Raw genomic sequence first — 16,744 nt, 5'->3', positions numbered from 1 at the left:
AACAAAAAAAACAGAGGTTTCGTGCTCTTGAAACACAGTGCTGCCCAGCAATGTCATGTGACGAAATTTGCTATAAACTTTCTGGTACATTGTTTTAGTCCTCTTTCTATTTTGCCCCTTTATCATTTGATAACACGGAATGCACGATAACTTTCGTGTTCCAGAATTGAGCAATACACTTCTAATGATGAACTGTAAATGATTGTGGACAAGGAATCTTTTTTTCTAGTAAGAAAGTAGCAAGTCCCAGAGCAGATAAATCTTGATTTGGGTTTTCCCATCTAGTTTCCATAGAGGCAATCATGTCACTTTTTGAGCTGTATTGAGCCAGTCAGCTTTGGAACATGCATGTCCCTTGCAATGTCTTGACGATATTATTAGAAGAATCAGTTAAACGCCTCATTATTGTTGTATAATGTTTTTCTTTAAATGGCCTAAGCAACTGATCAAGTAGCTGTGCTCTGATGTTAAAATAAGCACAGACACGTTTTTCAAGCTGAACTGAAGCGAATGGTTTTTGACAGTGGAACTGGATGCTATTCAAGATATTAGCAGCTTGCTTTTTCCCATTTCTAACATTTTCTTGCAGGTATGTGCGAAACTACCAGGAAAAGGAGAGGTTGGCACGGAGGTATTGAGGTCAGGCGCATAGTCAAGGGGATGTCTGCTTTTTCTCGAAGGCATCATATTTTTTTTCTTGTTCTGGATGTATTTCACTAGCTGCCTGGCAGTTTTCAAAACTTGCAAGCTTCATCTGTACTGAGTGATTTCATCTTTCAGGCTAAAGAATGGGAAGCCCTTCTCGTGTTGCGTCAATCCAATTTTATTTCATCTGGGAAAAGCCTGATAATGAGCAAGAAACATCCAGTTTCTGCTAAAGGGTGTGTTGAGCTCGTAACTCATTAAATTGTGGAAAAAACCAGTCTCTTGCGTGTCCTCATGGGAATAGGCACCAGTCTCGGGGAGCAGGAGACTCATAGACGGTGGCTTGGTTAAGGGAACCCACCATAGCCGTAGTGAACTCGTTAGCTTACCTGCAACTATCTAAATGATGGGTCTCAATTCGAGAAGAAGAGCTGACAGAGCAATGCCGCGTGGATTTATATAGTAGAACTTGCTCCTGAGCTGTCAGTGATGTTGCTTGTTTTTCCCCTGTTGTGACCCTTTGTAAAATGCAGGCGTGTGTTTTTTTTATATATACGCACCGTTTTATTTAAGTTTTACTAACGGGTAGTCTCGTGATGAGGACTGCATAAGAGGAATTAATGGGGGAAAAAAAGAGGACACGACAAGCTTGCCAAGTCTTTGTTTTTAAGAAGGGTCTTGGCCCCTCTATTTTTCTAACTTTTATAATCTCGTTTTAAAATAAAATATCTTAAAATATCAAAGGAAGAATTTAGTTAAGATTTTAAAATTCACCCTAAACCCTATTTTTTTAACAATGAAAGGTAATTTTATAATTTTTTCTCCCATGTAGATATGATTTTCTAAGAAATGGGGGTTTTGTATAAATTCTAGCATATCAAGGAAATTTTTCTAGCCCTTTTTTTTATAAAATAATTTTAATTTTTTTCAAATAATTTTTTTAATTTGACTCTCTTTTTTTACTCCGCCCCTGCCTCGTCCGTTTAACTTTCTGGGGCATGAAAAAAATAATTGTGTTTAATAATAATATATAAAATAATATAATTATTTTTATATCATGTTTAATTATAATAGACTAGATAGTATAAATTATAAAATATATATATATCTTTTTCCCTTGACTTGCATTACTGTGGAGCTTACATTTGAAACTTTTAATTCCTGAGATTTGAGCCAAACGGTTGTGCGCTATTGCTGAACAATATCACGCGTTTTCATCAGCTATATATATCTCCGTTCCCATTTCTTCATCGCCCTGCTTTTATTCTGGATATCCATGTACGAGGTAAAGGAATTTTTCTTGTCTTCAACTATTAAATAAATATATAATTTTTTAAAAGAATTAATTATTGATTCATGTATATAAATTTTTGAGGTTAATAGTAAAGTTTTAATTCAAATACACTATCTAAAATATTAAAAATACATAAAATTAAAGTGAAAATAAAAATAAACTCACTATTAAAGTTATATCCTTCGATATTTTATGAAATATAATTCATTTATAATAGAATCTTAATTGATACTGTAACAATCCCTCAATCGCGGTAAATAACAATTTTATGTCAACTGAAAAATAAAGTAATTAAATTTTTTTCTCTCTCAATTCCTCCTTCCTTCACTTGATTCTTTCTTAGATTAATGTTTTATAAGTTGGACTTTGTAGGTTTACAGGGTTATTCTCTCACTTTTCTTATTTTTTGTCCTTATATATTTTTTATATTTTCCCCTTATTTTTCTCTTTCTTTCTTGTCTTTTCTTTCCTTTTCTATTATGCTTCTGCTCAGTTAGCAACATATAAAAGGAACAAAAAACTGATTTGTTTTATTTTTTTAATGGCAAATAACTATGTTACCATTAATGAGTTGTTTTGCTTTTATTTAATGGTATTTTTTTTATTAGGACTACAAAGCTCTGTTCATCCTAAAAATTTAACCAGATTTTATTCAATATATTTTAAGATTCCTCGTAAATTTTTAACTTAATTTGATGGTTAGATTGAAAACTTCACTCTGATATCATAAAACTGGTTAAATTGTGATTTTTTATTAAAATTCTGAAATTTTAATCCAAGCTAAAGTATGATATTAAAAGGCTCTTTAGAAATTTACAAAATTTTTAATAATTCAATAAAAAATTACAAATTTATTTTACATAAAATTAATTAAAAAACATTCATAAAATCTTGACCTGGGCTCTACCGCGCACCTGTGAACACATTAATTTAGGATAGGAGTGGACCGTACTCATGAGTCATGACTAAGAAAAAACAAACCAAGTTGAAATTGAATTATTACTTTTTTTTGTTGTTGAATTAAATTTATATTTTCTTAATCAAGCCAAATTAAAAATCGGCTCTTCGGTTTTCTGTACGCTTATAAAAAATCTTTATTCAATTCTCAATTAAGAACGAATTTACAGGGATTTAGTTTGAGGTATGACTAAGTATAGGGACTAGACTATAGATATTTATAAAATCTAGATATTGCAATACTTCAAACTAATTAACTTGCCCAACACAAAAGCAAAACACACCGCCTCCTCCCTTCCTTCTCCTAATTCATCACCCGCTCCACAATCCTCGTCATCGGCCACCAAGCACCCCTAGACACCGCCCAACGCCCATCAGCAAACAAGTACCCCCAGGCACCGCCCAACGCCCATCAGCCACCACCATCAAAGCTTCAAGTTGCGGTCTCCGTCCAAGCTTCAAGTTGCGGTCTCCGGACCAGGTATTTTTTTTTATCAACAGTAATCTGAGTGCCCAAGTATTTCTGTAATCCTAACTTAATTATTAATAGTAAATATTTTTCATTTTCATATCATTTAAAATCAAAGATAAATATGAGGAGGGAGAGTTTGAATTACAAAATCGGGTTGTAGTTAAAAAAATAATCGATAAAAAGAGGGTCTGAGTTTATTTCTTCTCTGTTCAGACGAAAAAAGGGTATGAGCTTCGAATTGCTAATTTTCTTGGTAGTTGTTACAAGATTTTAGGGGATGTTTTGAAAAAATTCAGATTGTGTGTTGGATTGTTAATTCTGTAATTTTTGGGGATTACCAGCGTGTTTCTACCTTTGATATAAGAAAAAAGTCTGAAAGGAATAGGTTATGAAAGTAGGATTTGAAAATGAAGTATTAAGATTACTGTAACAAAAATTGAAAGATCAAATATCAAGCATGCTTGGTGGAATTTGAAAAAAAAAAACATTATAGCCAACAGTAGATCCTAATATATTATAATCATAATATCATCTAAGATGAACTAAATTATGATCAGTTGCTAGAAAAAAGAGATAAAAACTATGTATAAGTTCAATATTAAAGTGTAAATAATAAATTTTGGTAAAAGTGGAGTGTGGCGTCACGCTTTTAGGGTGGGAGCAGCATCCAAAATTTTAAGGGGGATTTACTCTAATTTCAAGTGGCAATGTTTTACCCCACCTTTTACAGTTGTATATTATTCTCCATAATGATCAATACGCTTTCTCTTTTTGCACCAAACATCAAGAAATGGGGTTAAGAATTTAATCAACTTTTCACTTCCTCCCCCATCCCCTCTCCAGGCCAGGCCATGGTCGTTAAAATCACGAGTTAATTTGTAAATTTAACATATACTTATCGTGTTTATCGTGGAAATCGCTTTAAAACTTCAAAACTGATAAAATTGAATGAAATCATGAGTTGAAAATCGGTAAACTCGCGATTTTAATACCGAGTTTACATTTTCGTGGATGTGAATGTGAAAGTGAAACCATTATGTGTGATTTCCTTGTCATGTTTCTATGACTAATTTCATTCTGGTGATTTACTAGCTGTCTTCTTCACTCTTATTCTCTCCTTTATCTTCTCTTTTTCATTCAAGAAAACATCTATGCTTTTCAATTTCCTCATCTTACAATTTCCCCATCTTAATCCCTTCTGTTTTGTAGTACTCTGTAGAAAGAAAAAAGAAGATAGAGGGAGACCCATCTGTGATTTCAACAACTCTTTTTCTCTCCTAACTTCTCCTTTTCATTCAAGAAAACATCTATGCTTTTCAATTTCCTCATCTTACAATTTCCCCATCTTAATCCCTTTTGTTATGGAGTACTCTGTAGAAAGAAAAAAGAAGATAGAGGGAGACCCATCTGTGATTTCAACGAACAAAGTCTTTGAGATCGGCCCACTTCGCTTACAGGTGCTTTTCTTATTTCTAATCTGATTCATGGACCTCAATTGCATGCAAATATTATCCTTTTTTGCTTCTTTTTGTTGTTATCATTTTGTTTTTTTTTTCTGGTATTCAACTCTGGTTTCAAAATGGTTTCTTTAATGTTGTATTTCTTGGAACTGAAATTTTTTTTCATGGGCTTATAAACTTTGGATTATTTCCATGTTATTTCTTTGTCTGGTTGCTGATAAATTATGGAAAATGTATACAAGGGTTAAGAAAATATGGTATTTCTTAAGTTTTATTTCCCCGTTTGGTTGATGACAAAAAGTGGGAACAATAGCAAAATCTACCTTCGTTTTTACTATCAATTTTAGTTTCATTGTACAAGACTGTTTAATTGTAAAATACTTGGATAATTGTGTTAATTGTTGTTCTAGCTGGACAAAATTGTGGGATAGAGAGAAACTGTGCTAAGTCAACAATTTGGCTACTCTATTTGTATGATGAAAATGTACAGCTGTATACATTATAACATGCTATTCTTGAATTTCTTTCATTTTGAGTCTTTGACCATTACGGTCTCTGCATCCCCATATTCTTTTCATGGGATGAAAATCTATGTACATGAATAATTATATTGTGTTACTTAAACTATGGATAAATTTTTAATTAAACTATATACTTTAGGTGCTTGAACTATTTATGAAAAAAAAATTACTTATAATTTTATGATTTTACAATCTGAGTTTACATCATATTTTCCGTGAATTGTCAAAAATATGTTTTTGACAATCTTGCTTGGGACCTCTACCAGATATATCTATAGGTATTTCTTTTTTTTTTTTGAAAAATTACAAAATACTCCTCTAATTAAGACTCTAGTTAGGGTCGCGGTGCAAGTCAACAAAATTTGAATTTTTTTTGTTTAAAAATAATTTTATTTTACGTAGTTTGATTGTTTGGATGTTATAATGTTAAAAATATTTTAATATAAGTATAGGTATTGCTTTTTTGTTTTTGAAAAATTACAAAATACTCATCTAATTAAGACCTTGTTTAGGGTCGAGTTTGCACTGGAATCTCAGCAAAATTTGAAATATTTTTTGTTTAAAAATAATTTTATTTTATATATTTTGATCGTTTTGATGTTACAATGTTAAAAATATTTTTTAAAAAATATTATTTTAATATATTTATAAATAAAAAATATTTTAAAAAATAATTAGTAGTTTAGCATCCCTAAATTGTATTGCTAACGAAGATTAGGAGTAGGCAAATTTTCTCCATCTTTCTCCTTCAATATTTCTTTTTATATTGTCACAAGGTTTTCTTCTAAGGTATCGTTGGGGAACGCGTTCTATAAAACTTTTTAAAAAAATTTTACTAAAAATTAATTTTTTTAATGTTTTGGATCGTATTAATCCGCTGATTTTAAAAATTATTTTTAAAAAACAAAAAAATATTTTAATGTATTTCAACGTGAAAATTATTTTGAAAAATAATCACAACTACATTTTATTATAATATCCCATAGAAACTCCAAGAATTTTCCTCGGGCATTTTCCCTCCTAAACCGAGTGTAAAAAAGTCTCTTAGTAAGAAAAAGAAGATTGTAAAAAAAAAAAAAAAAGAGGATGAAAAGACTTTCCTATACCTGGTTTTCATGTATAAAGAAAAGAGAGAAAGGAAAAAACCTTTTTACACCTGGTTCGGGAGGTTTATTAGTATGAGCTCGTAACGGTAAGTTTCCAGCTGCCGCTCTTATTTCCGCCAATTTAAGATGTTCTATGAAATGAATTTTAGCTTAATTATTACGAAAGATAGCTGATAAGGCTGACCTAACCATTTATAGAATTTCAGTATTGCGTGGAGGTAACGTGTTTAGCGAAAGGTGGGGAAGAAGATGGTAGAGAAAGTTCGTAGCTACTTTAGTGAGATGGAAAGTAGTGCCATGCATGAATCGCCGGCCAAACAAATTTATTTCCATTTTAGGATAGTTCTTTGCCGGTCCGCATCATAATCGTATCCTTCCTTCCCATCAAGGAAGAAAAACAGAGTGAAAGGTGACACAGAAAAAGCAGCCAATCAAATTCACCTTTCGATTTCCGAATGCTGGGCCCATGCTTTATGACTGGGTCCCTCCGTTCTGAGTGCTGTGGCCTGTAACATCCGAGGGAGGTCGAGTCAACTGTCCTCAGCTGTTTCATGTTCGAGTGAGCGAGTCGCGTATCTTTTTATCGCGAGCGCCAGCATCTTGTACCGCGCTACTTTCTTTCGAGCGCTTATAAATGAGGCCTCCAGATGCCTACAAATCATGCAGGACCTTTGCAACCAAATTGTATCTTGCGTCTCTGCTCGCTCAAGAGACATTGAATTGAATTTATCCAGAAAAAAAAAAGATTTTAAATAAGCGAAAACAATTCATCTTTTTGGATTAGAAGGATGGCAAATGCGGAACACCCAAATTCAAATAATGAGATATGGATAACCATCCAGTCAACAGCACAAATGCCCAATATTGACAGAGGACTGATGTCAACCGCTCGGCTGATTAAGAAAGAAAAGTTACATCATTCAAACTCTAGGTTCCCGTTCCAGTCCTTCTGTATAGTTTGAACTCGACACTCCTCGAAAGAAAAATCCCGATCCCAGATCATTACGATGGGAACTCTCTCTTTCTTTTCCTCTTTCTGCTGGTGTACAGAGAAAAGGACCTTCAAATTATTTGGAACGATATGGACTGAGGAGAATCTTACATGCGAGATTTGAAAAGAGACAATACGTTTTTGGGGGTGGTGCTGGCATCGTACAGGTTCCTGTATGATGCAATCCTCGAGAAGACTTGACAGCTACTTGAGCATCAATAGAAGCAAACGTGAAGACAACCAGACTTCACCACCTCTGTCACTGATGTAGTACCGCCTGAAGAAGGAGCTAGCATATCATCACTTGGTGAAAGCAAAGAAAGGTTTTTTTTTTTTTTTGAAAAGCAAAGAAAGACTAAATTCTTTTTATCTGTACGTCTAGAATCAGAACCCGATATGATTCGAAAAATTAGACATCACATCATCGCTTTACTGTTTACTGTTTACTGTTTGATTACTACTGATTGTTAATGGATATGTCAACAAATATAACAATACCGAATATATATTTAATCAAAAAATAAACTATCCAAATGCTCCTCGACTATTTTTTTTCTTAACAGAGAAAAATATTATTAAAGAAAATAGTATAACGGTTGGGAATCATATTGGCCACCGCACCACTATGATGACCAGTGGCCGGTATCGGCCATGCAAGATTTACCGATTCCCAAACAAGCGAGCTCAGTTGTGGTGATGTCATTAATTATATATTCAATTAGTCCTCCTTGTTCCTACAATATCCCTCTTAGCCAATAAAACTCTAGCAATTTGACCCAATAACTCGTGATCAATTGGCTATTTGCAAATAATTCATGATCAATTGGAAGGTTTTTATTTTGGTGTAACTACTTGTGGATTGTGATTTTTTGTTTGAGGTGCTGTGAGGATATCATGCGTGTTATTTAGGAAACAATTGATGGCAATTTTTAAAATAAATACAAAATAATTTTTAAAGCATCATCCAATAATTCAAATTTTTAAATTAAAATAATTATTTAACATAGAATTACAAGTTAAAGATGTTACCACTCTCGTTCTTCTCGTTAAATTAGATTTTTTTGGCATAATAATATGAATTTGTATAAATTTTAAGTTTAAATAATTTGATTAGTACTTGTTAGAGTTGATATAAACATATTTTTTGACCTTTAATCAGACAATAATTTAAACTTTCAAGTCTAAATGACATTTTGCACAATAAGGATGGATTTGGAGAGCATTGATTTAAGTGAATTGCTAACTCAGGTCGATGTCAAGAGAAATTTCAAAAGGCAAGCGAAAATGTTTCTCTGTCACTGAAAAACTGAGGTATTTTATATACTTTTCTCTGTTATTTTGAACGGTCTATAATTTTTCAGGTGCAATTAGGTTCTTGTATTAAAAAGAAAATTGTAATCAGACGAGTGAGGTTCGTATATAACTAAATCTTATTTTTTTATATAAAAAATATAATAAAATAGAAATGCATTATCAAATAAACAAAAACCAAAGTGACCACGACAAGACATGGTTTGTGACTGGTTCGTGTGTGGTTCCTCAATAAGGTTAAAGTTGCCGTATAACCTTCGAAGTTTGAGAAATTTCACGTTCTAATTAAGTCCTAATAAAACTCCGAAGTATATATTTTTAGTTATATTTCGCAACCCCAACATCTAGATATTATATCCATAATATCTAGATATAATTTTTATTCACTTAAGATACATATATTTTTAAAACGGGCATTAGTGTAGTACTATTTACAGTGTTGGGATATTATCAAGTGTAAAAATATTTAATCTAACTCTTTTTATAATTTATCAAAAAAAACTTTCTTTTCATAAATATCTCGAGACAATGATATATTCCATGATCTAACTGGTTTTATATGTTGGATATATTCCATGTAGAAGGTCTTCTTCGAGTTCCAATCTTGCTTTCACCGCCCTAGGAACTAAGAGGATATATAGGGAAGAGAAGAAATGAATCTGGCCCTTTCACTGAAGATCAAAACAAAGTGAAAGATGAAAATGGCTCTTTTTAATTTTTGATAAAATAAAAAGGGTTGCCGCCTTTATTTTATTCCATTCGGACTCCGAATGCAATAGAGTTTGAGCTAACGAGGTATATATATATCATCAAAACGTGAACTAGGAATCCACAAAAAGAAAAACAATAAAGCAACGTGTATTCTGTTGATGACAGAGCAGTACTGAAAGATTGATGCCACAAGAGTAGAGTGCTAGCTATAAGTACCCGACGCATCTCCTTCCATGGAAGCCATAAGAAATTAATCAGCATTCATTTGACGACTCAGACTGTACCTGCTTACGAGTGGATTTACTGTGAAAATGTCAAGGGACAGAGATCCTCTGAGCGTTGGCCGTGTTATAGGGGACGTGCTGGACCCCTTCACAAAGTCTATCTCCCTCAGGGTCACTTACAGCTCCAGAGAGGTCAACAATGGTTGCGAGCTCAAGCCCTCTCAGGTTGCCAACCAGCCTAGGGTTGATATTGGCGGGGAAGATCTAAGGACCTTCTACACTCTGGTACGTCTCAGCAGTCTCATCCTCCTTTGAGTTTATTTATTTCTTATGTTTTCCGGTGACTTCATTAAGTACAGTATTTTCTGCAGCCAAACGTGCACACTTTTTATTCACTAGATTATTTGACAATCTTACGAGTGAATGTCACTTCCATCGTAGGTTATGGTGGACCCTGATGCACCCAGCCCAAGTGACCCCAGCCTAAGAGAATATTTGCACTGGTAAATGGCAAAATGCCTCCCTCTCTCTCAACGCTCTATTTCGATCTTGGTGTTATGATGGATCTAGCGTAAATATGTGATATATACAGGGTTAAAAGATCAAGAATATGCTTTAATTATTGCTATAATTACTTTTTAATTAACAATGAAACTACTGAGTTAAGTGCTCTATAAAAAATAATAACTGCATATGTACGTAGATTTACGTGGCTCTCTCTCTCTCTCTCTCTCTCTCTCTCTCTCTATATATATATATATATATATATATAATTAATTAATTAATTATCTACAATCTATCTACATTAATCACAGCTGGTAGCACTCTTGTAGAATTGTTGGTCTGGATTGGTCACTAAGTACAGTACGTACGGTGAAAGCGAGGGAAGAGTTTCTATGACCCTCTCTGTTTTCTGTTTTCTTTTTTGATTGGCAGCATGTTCCTTTCGTTGTTTTCTTTCTCTTTCATTTCTTTGTTTTTTTCATTCCTTTATTGCTCAGTGGGTCAACCAAACAGGGAGCAGATTGACTAGGGTTCTTTTAGAGATGCCAGGTCGTACATTTAGTCACGTACGATGATACTGGGTACCTATATCCAGACTTTCTTTTTGAGATTCTAGCATAGTGAATTTCTTCTATATAAAATAATATTTAGTAAGATAACAGATATAGTTTATAGTTTAATGAGTTACATACTACGTCTATAGTTCAAGAGTTGTAAGTGTTATTACGACTCTTTTAAATTATAAAATTATTCTATAGATTAATATTCAGTTAAAAAAATAAAAAATATTTCAGAATCAAGCCAAATCAAAACTACGATATCTCATCAATTCTATTATAAAGATGTAGACAAAACAAATTAAACAACATAAAAATAAATTATAAACAATGATACATGAGGGGTCCACACAATTTCCTACTCCATATAATATAATATGCAAGCAGTGTAATCGATATTGAACGAATTTCTAATCGGCCAAACTGATGATCAACCCAGTTTAGTTAGTTATATATTGTCGTGTGTAGAAAACAAATATAATAGAAAGTAGAAACAAAACCTTATCTTGCATGCATATATATCCAATGCATGATACCACAAGTCGAATATGCTCTGTTTATTTGATCTTCAGCTGATATGAATTTCTTGTCACATGAACTCGCAGGTTGGTGACTGATATTCCAGCAACAACTGGGGCAAGCTTTGGTGAGTATATTTACATTAATATTTTCTTAAAAGACTCAAGAATTCCATTAGGATTAAGGAACCTTCTAGTGTTACTTGTATACTTGTTTATATTCCGACTCAGTCTAGGAATCATGCTAGTTTGTTTGTTTTTTCCCCGTCATATAACCCTTTAATTCCTATGATATAATAATAACTAGAGTGAAATTGAGTTATTGAGACTCAAACCTCTTATATTCAAAGAAGCTATCTAGCATACATTCGCTGGGTTTTATATATTTATGTGATGTTCTAGTTCTATTTATAAAGCATATTGTTTGTCGGGACAGCATTATCCTTCGAAATATGATCTCTCGTCATGATTCTATTAATTTCAATGAATATTCTGATTAGGAAAAAATCAATTATGGCTGTTTTGCTGGCATATGATTGGATCGAAATTTAGTTGTCCAGGGGTTCTTCTCCCCCAAAGCCGTTTTAGATTGTTTTTTTAGCTATTCGTGCAGCGAAATTAATTTCTAAATAGCATTTAAATAATAATAAAAAAAACAGCATTTGAAAGGGGAAAAAAAAGTCATTTCTGTAATATATTTTTTAAGTAATCAAATCTCAAATAATTTTCATTAACTATATAAAAGAAAAAAGTCTTAGAAAGCCGCTAGATTTCTAAAGTGCAAGAAATTTCCATGAATAATTAATTTTTGTTGTGGGGTTTATTGGTTGTTTTTTTAGCAATTTGGAATTGAAAAATCCAATTTAAGAAACTAGGGATTCGATAATAGCCAATCAAGGAGGGGAATTGAAAAAATATTCCTTTTCTCCGGTCTCTTTTATCTTCTTATCAACACCAATATCCCATGAGATGGGTTTTTTTTTTAATCAACGGGGTGTTTTTTAGTTTAACTTTTATGTTCTAAAGGGTTAGACAAGAATTAAGCGTGCCATTTATATATAAAGTGATATATTAATGAAAAAATATTTTTTATGATTTTTTAAAAACTCAAATAATGAGAATGCTCAATCTCGAAAGGTGATATATTCCCACTACCTACGAGATATGACGTTTGAGGCAACGATGAGACACCAAAAGTTTCTCGGCCAAATAGCCAGGTCTATTCCATTTCCACCTGCGGCCTCGTAGAAAAACAAACAAAAGAGTGGACGGGGATTGGGGGCGGACAAGGACAGTGAAAATAAAATAATTTGCTTGCTTTTTGTTGCTTTAACGTGGCCATATCAATTATGTGTTCTGATTGGTGAACTGTCTTTGTGAATTAGGAAATTAATAAAACCTCCACATATGTATACGTTGATCCTGAAATACCTCATGCATGGCAGAGAAATCTTGATTTTTTAGATATGTTCTTGCTTGTTTGCATCAGAACTAACTATTATATCGACATTTTGCGAAGGCCATGAAACTGTGTGCTATGAGAACCCGAGGCCGACAATGGGAATTCATCGGTTTGTTTTCGTCTTGTTTCGGCAACTGGGCAGGCAAACTGTGTATGCCCCTGGGTGGCGCCAGAACTTCAACACCAGAGACTTTGCTGAGGTATACAATCTTGGATCGCCAGTGGCTGCTGTTTATTTCAACTGCCAGAGGGAGAGTGGCTCTGGTGGTAGGAGGCGATAACAGGAAGATATCCCTTTAAATATTCCCATGTTGGAAAGACTGAAAACAAGTCCATAAATATGGTATTGCTGCATATACTGTCCTATCATCTAGCTTCCCCTATTATATTCCTGCCTACTTGTAGCAAAAACACCTAATCACATCAAGGTATCAATAAAATATGATATTATTATTGTTATAACTTATAAGTGATGCTTTTTTTTTTTCTTAACTTTCAAAATGAGACCTAAGATATCGACTATCTTCGGAAAATAGCCCCCCCTGGTCCTTAAATTGTCATCTCATCCTTTTCAATGTCTTAAGCCTTCAAATAGAATTCAAAGTTTTGACTGTCAAGTACATGTATGAAACTACGAATTGTTGCAGCATGCGGCTTAATTCTCTACTTCACTGTCTGTTTTCTTTTTCCCTTATTATACATCCACTATTTCCTCTTCTTTTCCAAAAAAAATCGATTTTCTATACGTTTGACTTCAATACTTGGTGGAGTCGATAGCGTTGCCTATGATCGTAGAACAACCCAATTAATTGAGAAGAATTTTCAAGCAGGATATCAATTTCAGCTCCCATGCAAGATGGAGATCTTTCAGTTCAACTTGGTGCCATTTCATCAAACACCCCAGTTATAAAAGCCTTGCTTTCGACAACAAAAACTCATCAAACACATTCTGTGTGGTAGAAAATTGTTCGAACCTGAGCTGCTTCCTAATTAATTAAGATACTGAGCCCACCTCATCAAATAACAGCACCTTAATGGACGAGCTTGTAAGAGACTATGAGTGGCGAGGCAGGTCCTCTGATTATATATATACATGTATCATGTCTTCAAGAATTTCTTCTGGGATTACGAAAAAAGCGATTTGCGTGCGGATGATATTCAGGGCTTGCGAGTTTTATACGAATTCACTAATAATTATTAGAAGGAGAGGGAAAGAGAGGTTACATGCAGTTTTATTATCTTAATTCCATCCTTTTCTAATAACGAATCTGTGTTTAGGCCATCCTAAAGGTGTTTAAAGTTTTTGTCGGCAAATCTATCTCCTCGGGCTCCTAAAACTATTATGTAAATAATTTATTTTGATAGAAAATGTTCTGAATCGCCTGTTTTGGAGGGTTTAGCTCAAATTTTACGAATTTTACAATCCATATTTCAAAAGAACTATAAGGATAAAGAATACCAATACTCGTTGAGCTCAAATTTTACGAATTTGATGCAGGTCGTCTTCTTCATTTTTCTTCGTGCAAAAAGAGATTGAGGCCAGGGCTGTTTCTATTTGGGCCTTCTACAGTTGAGCGGGTATTTTTTGGTGTTGAAACTTTCAAGGCCTACAGAATAAGGGCCTGGAGTGAATTAATATTACGCGGTTCGCTTTAAGGTTTAATCAGGGCCATAAAGCCCATTTTTAAATCAGCGTAAAATCCCCGCCCGCGTCAGCGTGACATTCACGCGGGGCTTATCTAACCGTTATAAATAAACGAAATCTGACGACTTTCCACTAAAATCTCTTCTTCTTCTTCCCTTCGTTTTGTTTTCATGGCAGTTTTCCCTGGGGCTGTGGTTCTTCAAGGGAAATTCCGGTAGAATAATACAGGCGGGCGGGCTGGATCCAGTCGAATAATGCCAGCGACTATATGGTGTTTTTTCTTTTACCTGTTTGTGCAGAAAACCTTTTTAGCAGCCAAGTTTTCTTATGTTCTTTCTCTATGCTTATTTAATAAAACATGAATTTAAGCTTCACTATGTTCATTCCGTTGAAATGCATTGAAAAATAACCACTAGAAAAACATGGTGTTTTTTCCATTTTTCTCAATGACTTTTATCTCGCATTTTAGAAGAAACGAATGTTTATGAGGTTTGAAAGAATCCGTTGTTGATGTTGTTTAACGCTGTGTTATTTTCATCATTTTGATAGAATAAAATCTTTATTTTCATCTATTTTTGTGTGGAAGCTTGTTTTCTTTTGCTAAAATAAGTTAATGTCTCCTAAAAGTTTTCTAACAGAGAGCTTTTTGAGCATTAGGTGCAAATTTGTCCCAAGTTCTCACGAGCCGTAATTAGTTCTGCATATTTACTTGATAGAAAGTACCGTCTTCTTCATTTCATGGAACCATAACTATTGAACTGCGCTGCTCTCTGTTGTTGGGTGGGCTTGTTATTGGACTTTCGGCCATTCCTTCTGCGATTTCCGATCACCTGTCAAGGATCCTCTCCCTTTTTTTCTATTATTAACTGTCAACATTTCTGAATATAGAGACCACAGTTTTCCTTTGCTTGTCTTTTTTTTGGTTGCTTGGAATTTCAGGTCAGGCAACTAACTGTGAAAGCTCGAGCTAGGAGAAACTTGCACCAGATGAATATCTAGGAAGAAATTTGTCACTGTTCGAGATTTTTTTTTTTGGTTTTCAAATGAAGATGGCCTGTTGGATTTAGGCATTGCATATTAGCTTGATTTTCTGCAGTTTTTCATCTTCCTCGCCGAAAAACAGAGATACTCTACTGCTCGTCGTTGTTGGCTTCCTGCCCATGTATACTGTATAAAAGATCTCTTTTACTGCAGGCTGGCATACTTCTTGTTGGTGGAGGGAACAGAGTTGTTGTCGATCAAAAGAATGAGAAAGACAGGAGAGTAGAATTTCATCACAGAAAGATGCCAGACTGATTCTATCTAATCCTTTTCTGTTATTTCTTCAATGATTATAAACAGATAACAGGAGGCATGTCCTCTTGCATTTTTTTTAATACGTAAATTATTGTGTGTTTTGAACCCCTCTCATCACTGCTCATAATTGAAAGCTCACAATTTCGATATCAATCCAGATAAACACTAAAATAATCTTTTCTACCTCTTAAACAAAATTTTGCATCAAAAGCTATTTTTTAATTTTTTATTTAGAATTTTTAAGTCTTGAAATCAGTCAAAATCCGTATCCTAAAAAATTAAAAAAAAAAATTTTATTCTGTTTAAATTTATTTTTTTATATATTTTTATTATTTTGATATGTTGATATCAAAAATAAATTTTATAAAATAAAAAAAATATTTTGATGCATTTTCAGAGTGAAAAACAATTTGAACCACAACCACTATCATATTCTCAAACACACAAATTAGTTTGTTGGCCGTGAATTGGATCAGCTTTTTTTAAATGTAAGAAAAAAAACACTAAAAATGTGATGGATTTTTTTGACAGCAATACTATTGAGTCTAGCCAAGCAAGTAAATCTCAAAATCTTATTACCTAGCGTGAGTTTCCAATTCAACCATACAATAGTTAACTTGATGTGAATTGGTTGATTTAATAGGTTTAAGGTCAGACCAGATGACCAACAAAAACATCGATTAGTTTTTTAAAAAAAGCAGGATGAAAGTTTTTTTTTAAAGTATTGAAATAATAATATATTGGATAATATTGGCTCCATGTGTCTAAATTCGTGGCCTTAATTGAGTTTAATAACCTTTTTATTTATTTTTTACTCAATTATATAATAAAAATTAGATGTTTGTAATTCCAAACATCAATCATAAAATAAATATTTGTTTGAAATTGTGATAACCCTAAGCAAAAAAAAAGATTCACAATGTATATTTCCCAGCTAATTTAGCATTGAATGATGAAATCAGGGAAAAAATAAAAATATTATTTATTTATATCAATATTAAAAAAAGGACTAAAATGCTTTTATGATTATGATTAAGTCCTTTAAATTAAGCTTTAAAATGTAATTTTTT

General features: G+C 33.2%; 1 protein-coding gene and 1 long non-coding RNA gene across 2 annotated transcripts; both read left to right on the top strand.

Annotated features, from left to right (window-relative positions):
* The first annotated feature begins 3,146 nt into the window (after positions 1–3,146).
* On the top strand, positions 3,147–5,478 carry LOC133704851 (uncharacterized). The gene is made up of 2 exons (XR_009844136.1): positions 3,147–3,377; positions 4,578–5,478. It is a non-coding gene; the product is annotated as an uncharacterized LOC133704851 (long non-coding RNA).
* A 4,301-nt stretch (positions 5,479–9,779) lies between these two features.
* On the top strand, positions 9,780–13,076 carry LOC133704385 (protein VERNALIZATION 3). Its single transcript, XM_062129194.1, has 4 exons — positions 9,780–9,977; positions 10,134–10,195; positions 11,359–11,399; positions 12,791–13,076. Exons 1-4 carry the CDS (start codon positions 9,780–9,782, stop codon positions 13,012–13,014), a joined length of 525 nt encoding a protein of 174 aa, XP_061985178.1. The 3' UTR covers positions 13,015–13,076.
* The last annotated feature ends 3,668 nt before the right edge of the window (positions 13,077–16,744 follow it).

This window comes from Populus nigra, chromosome 10, assembly GCF_951802175.1.
Source record: "Populus nigra chromosome 10, ddPopNigr1.1, whole genome shotgun sequence".
Classification (NCBI taxonomy): domain Eukaryota; kingdom Viridiplantae; phylum Streptophyta; class Magnoliopsida; order Malpighiales; family Salicaceae; genus Populus; species Populus nigra.
This window is presented reverse-complemented; position numbering and strand designations above follow the sequence as displayed.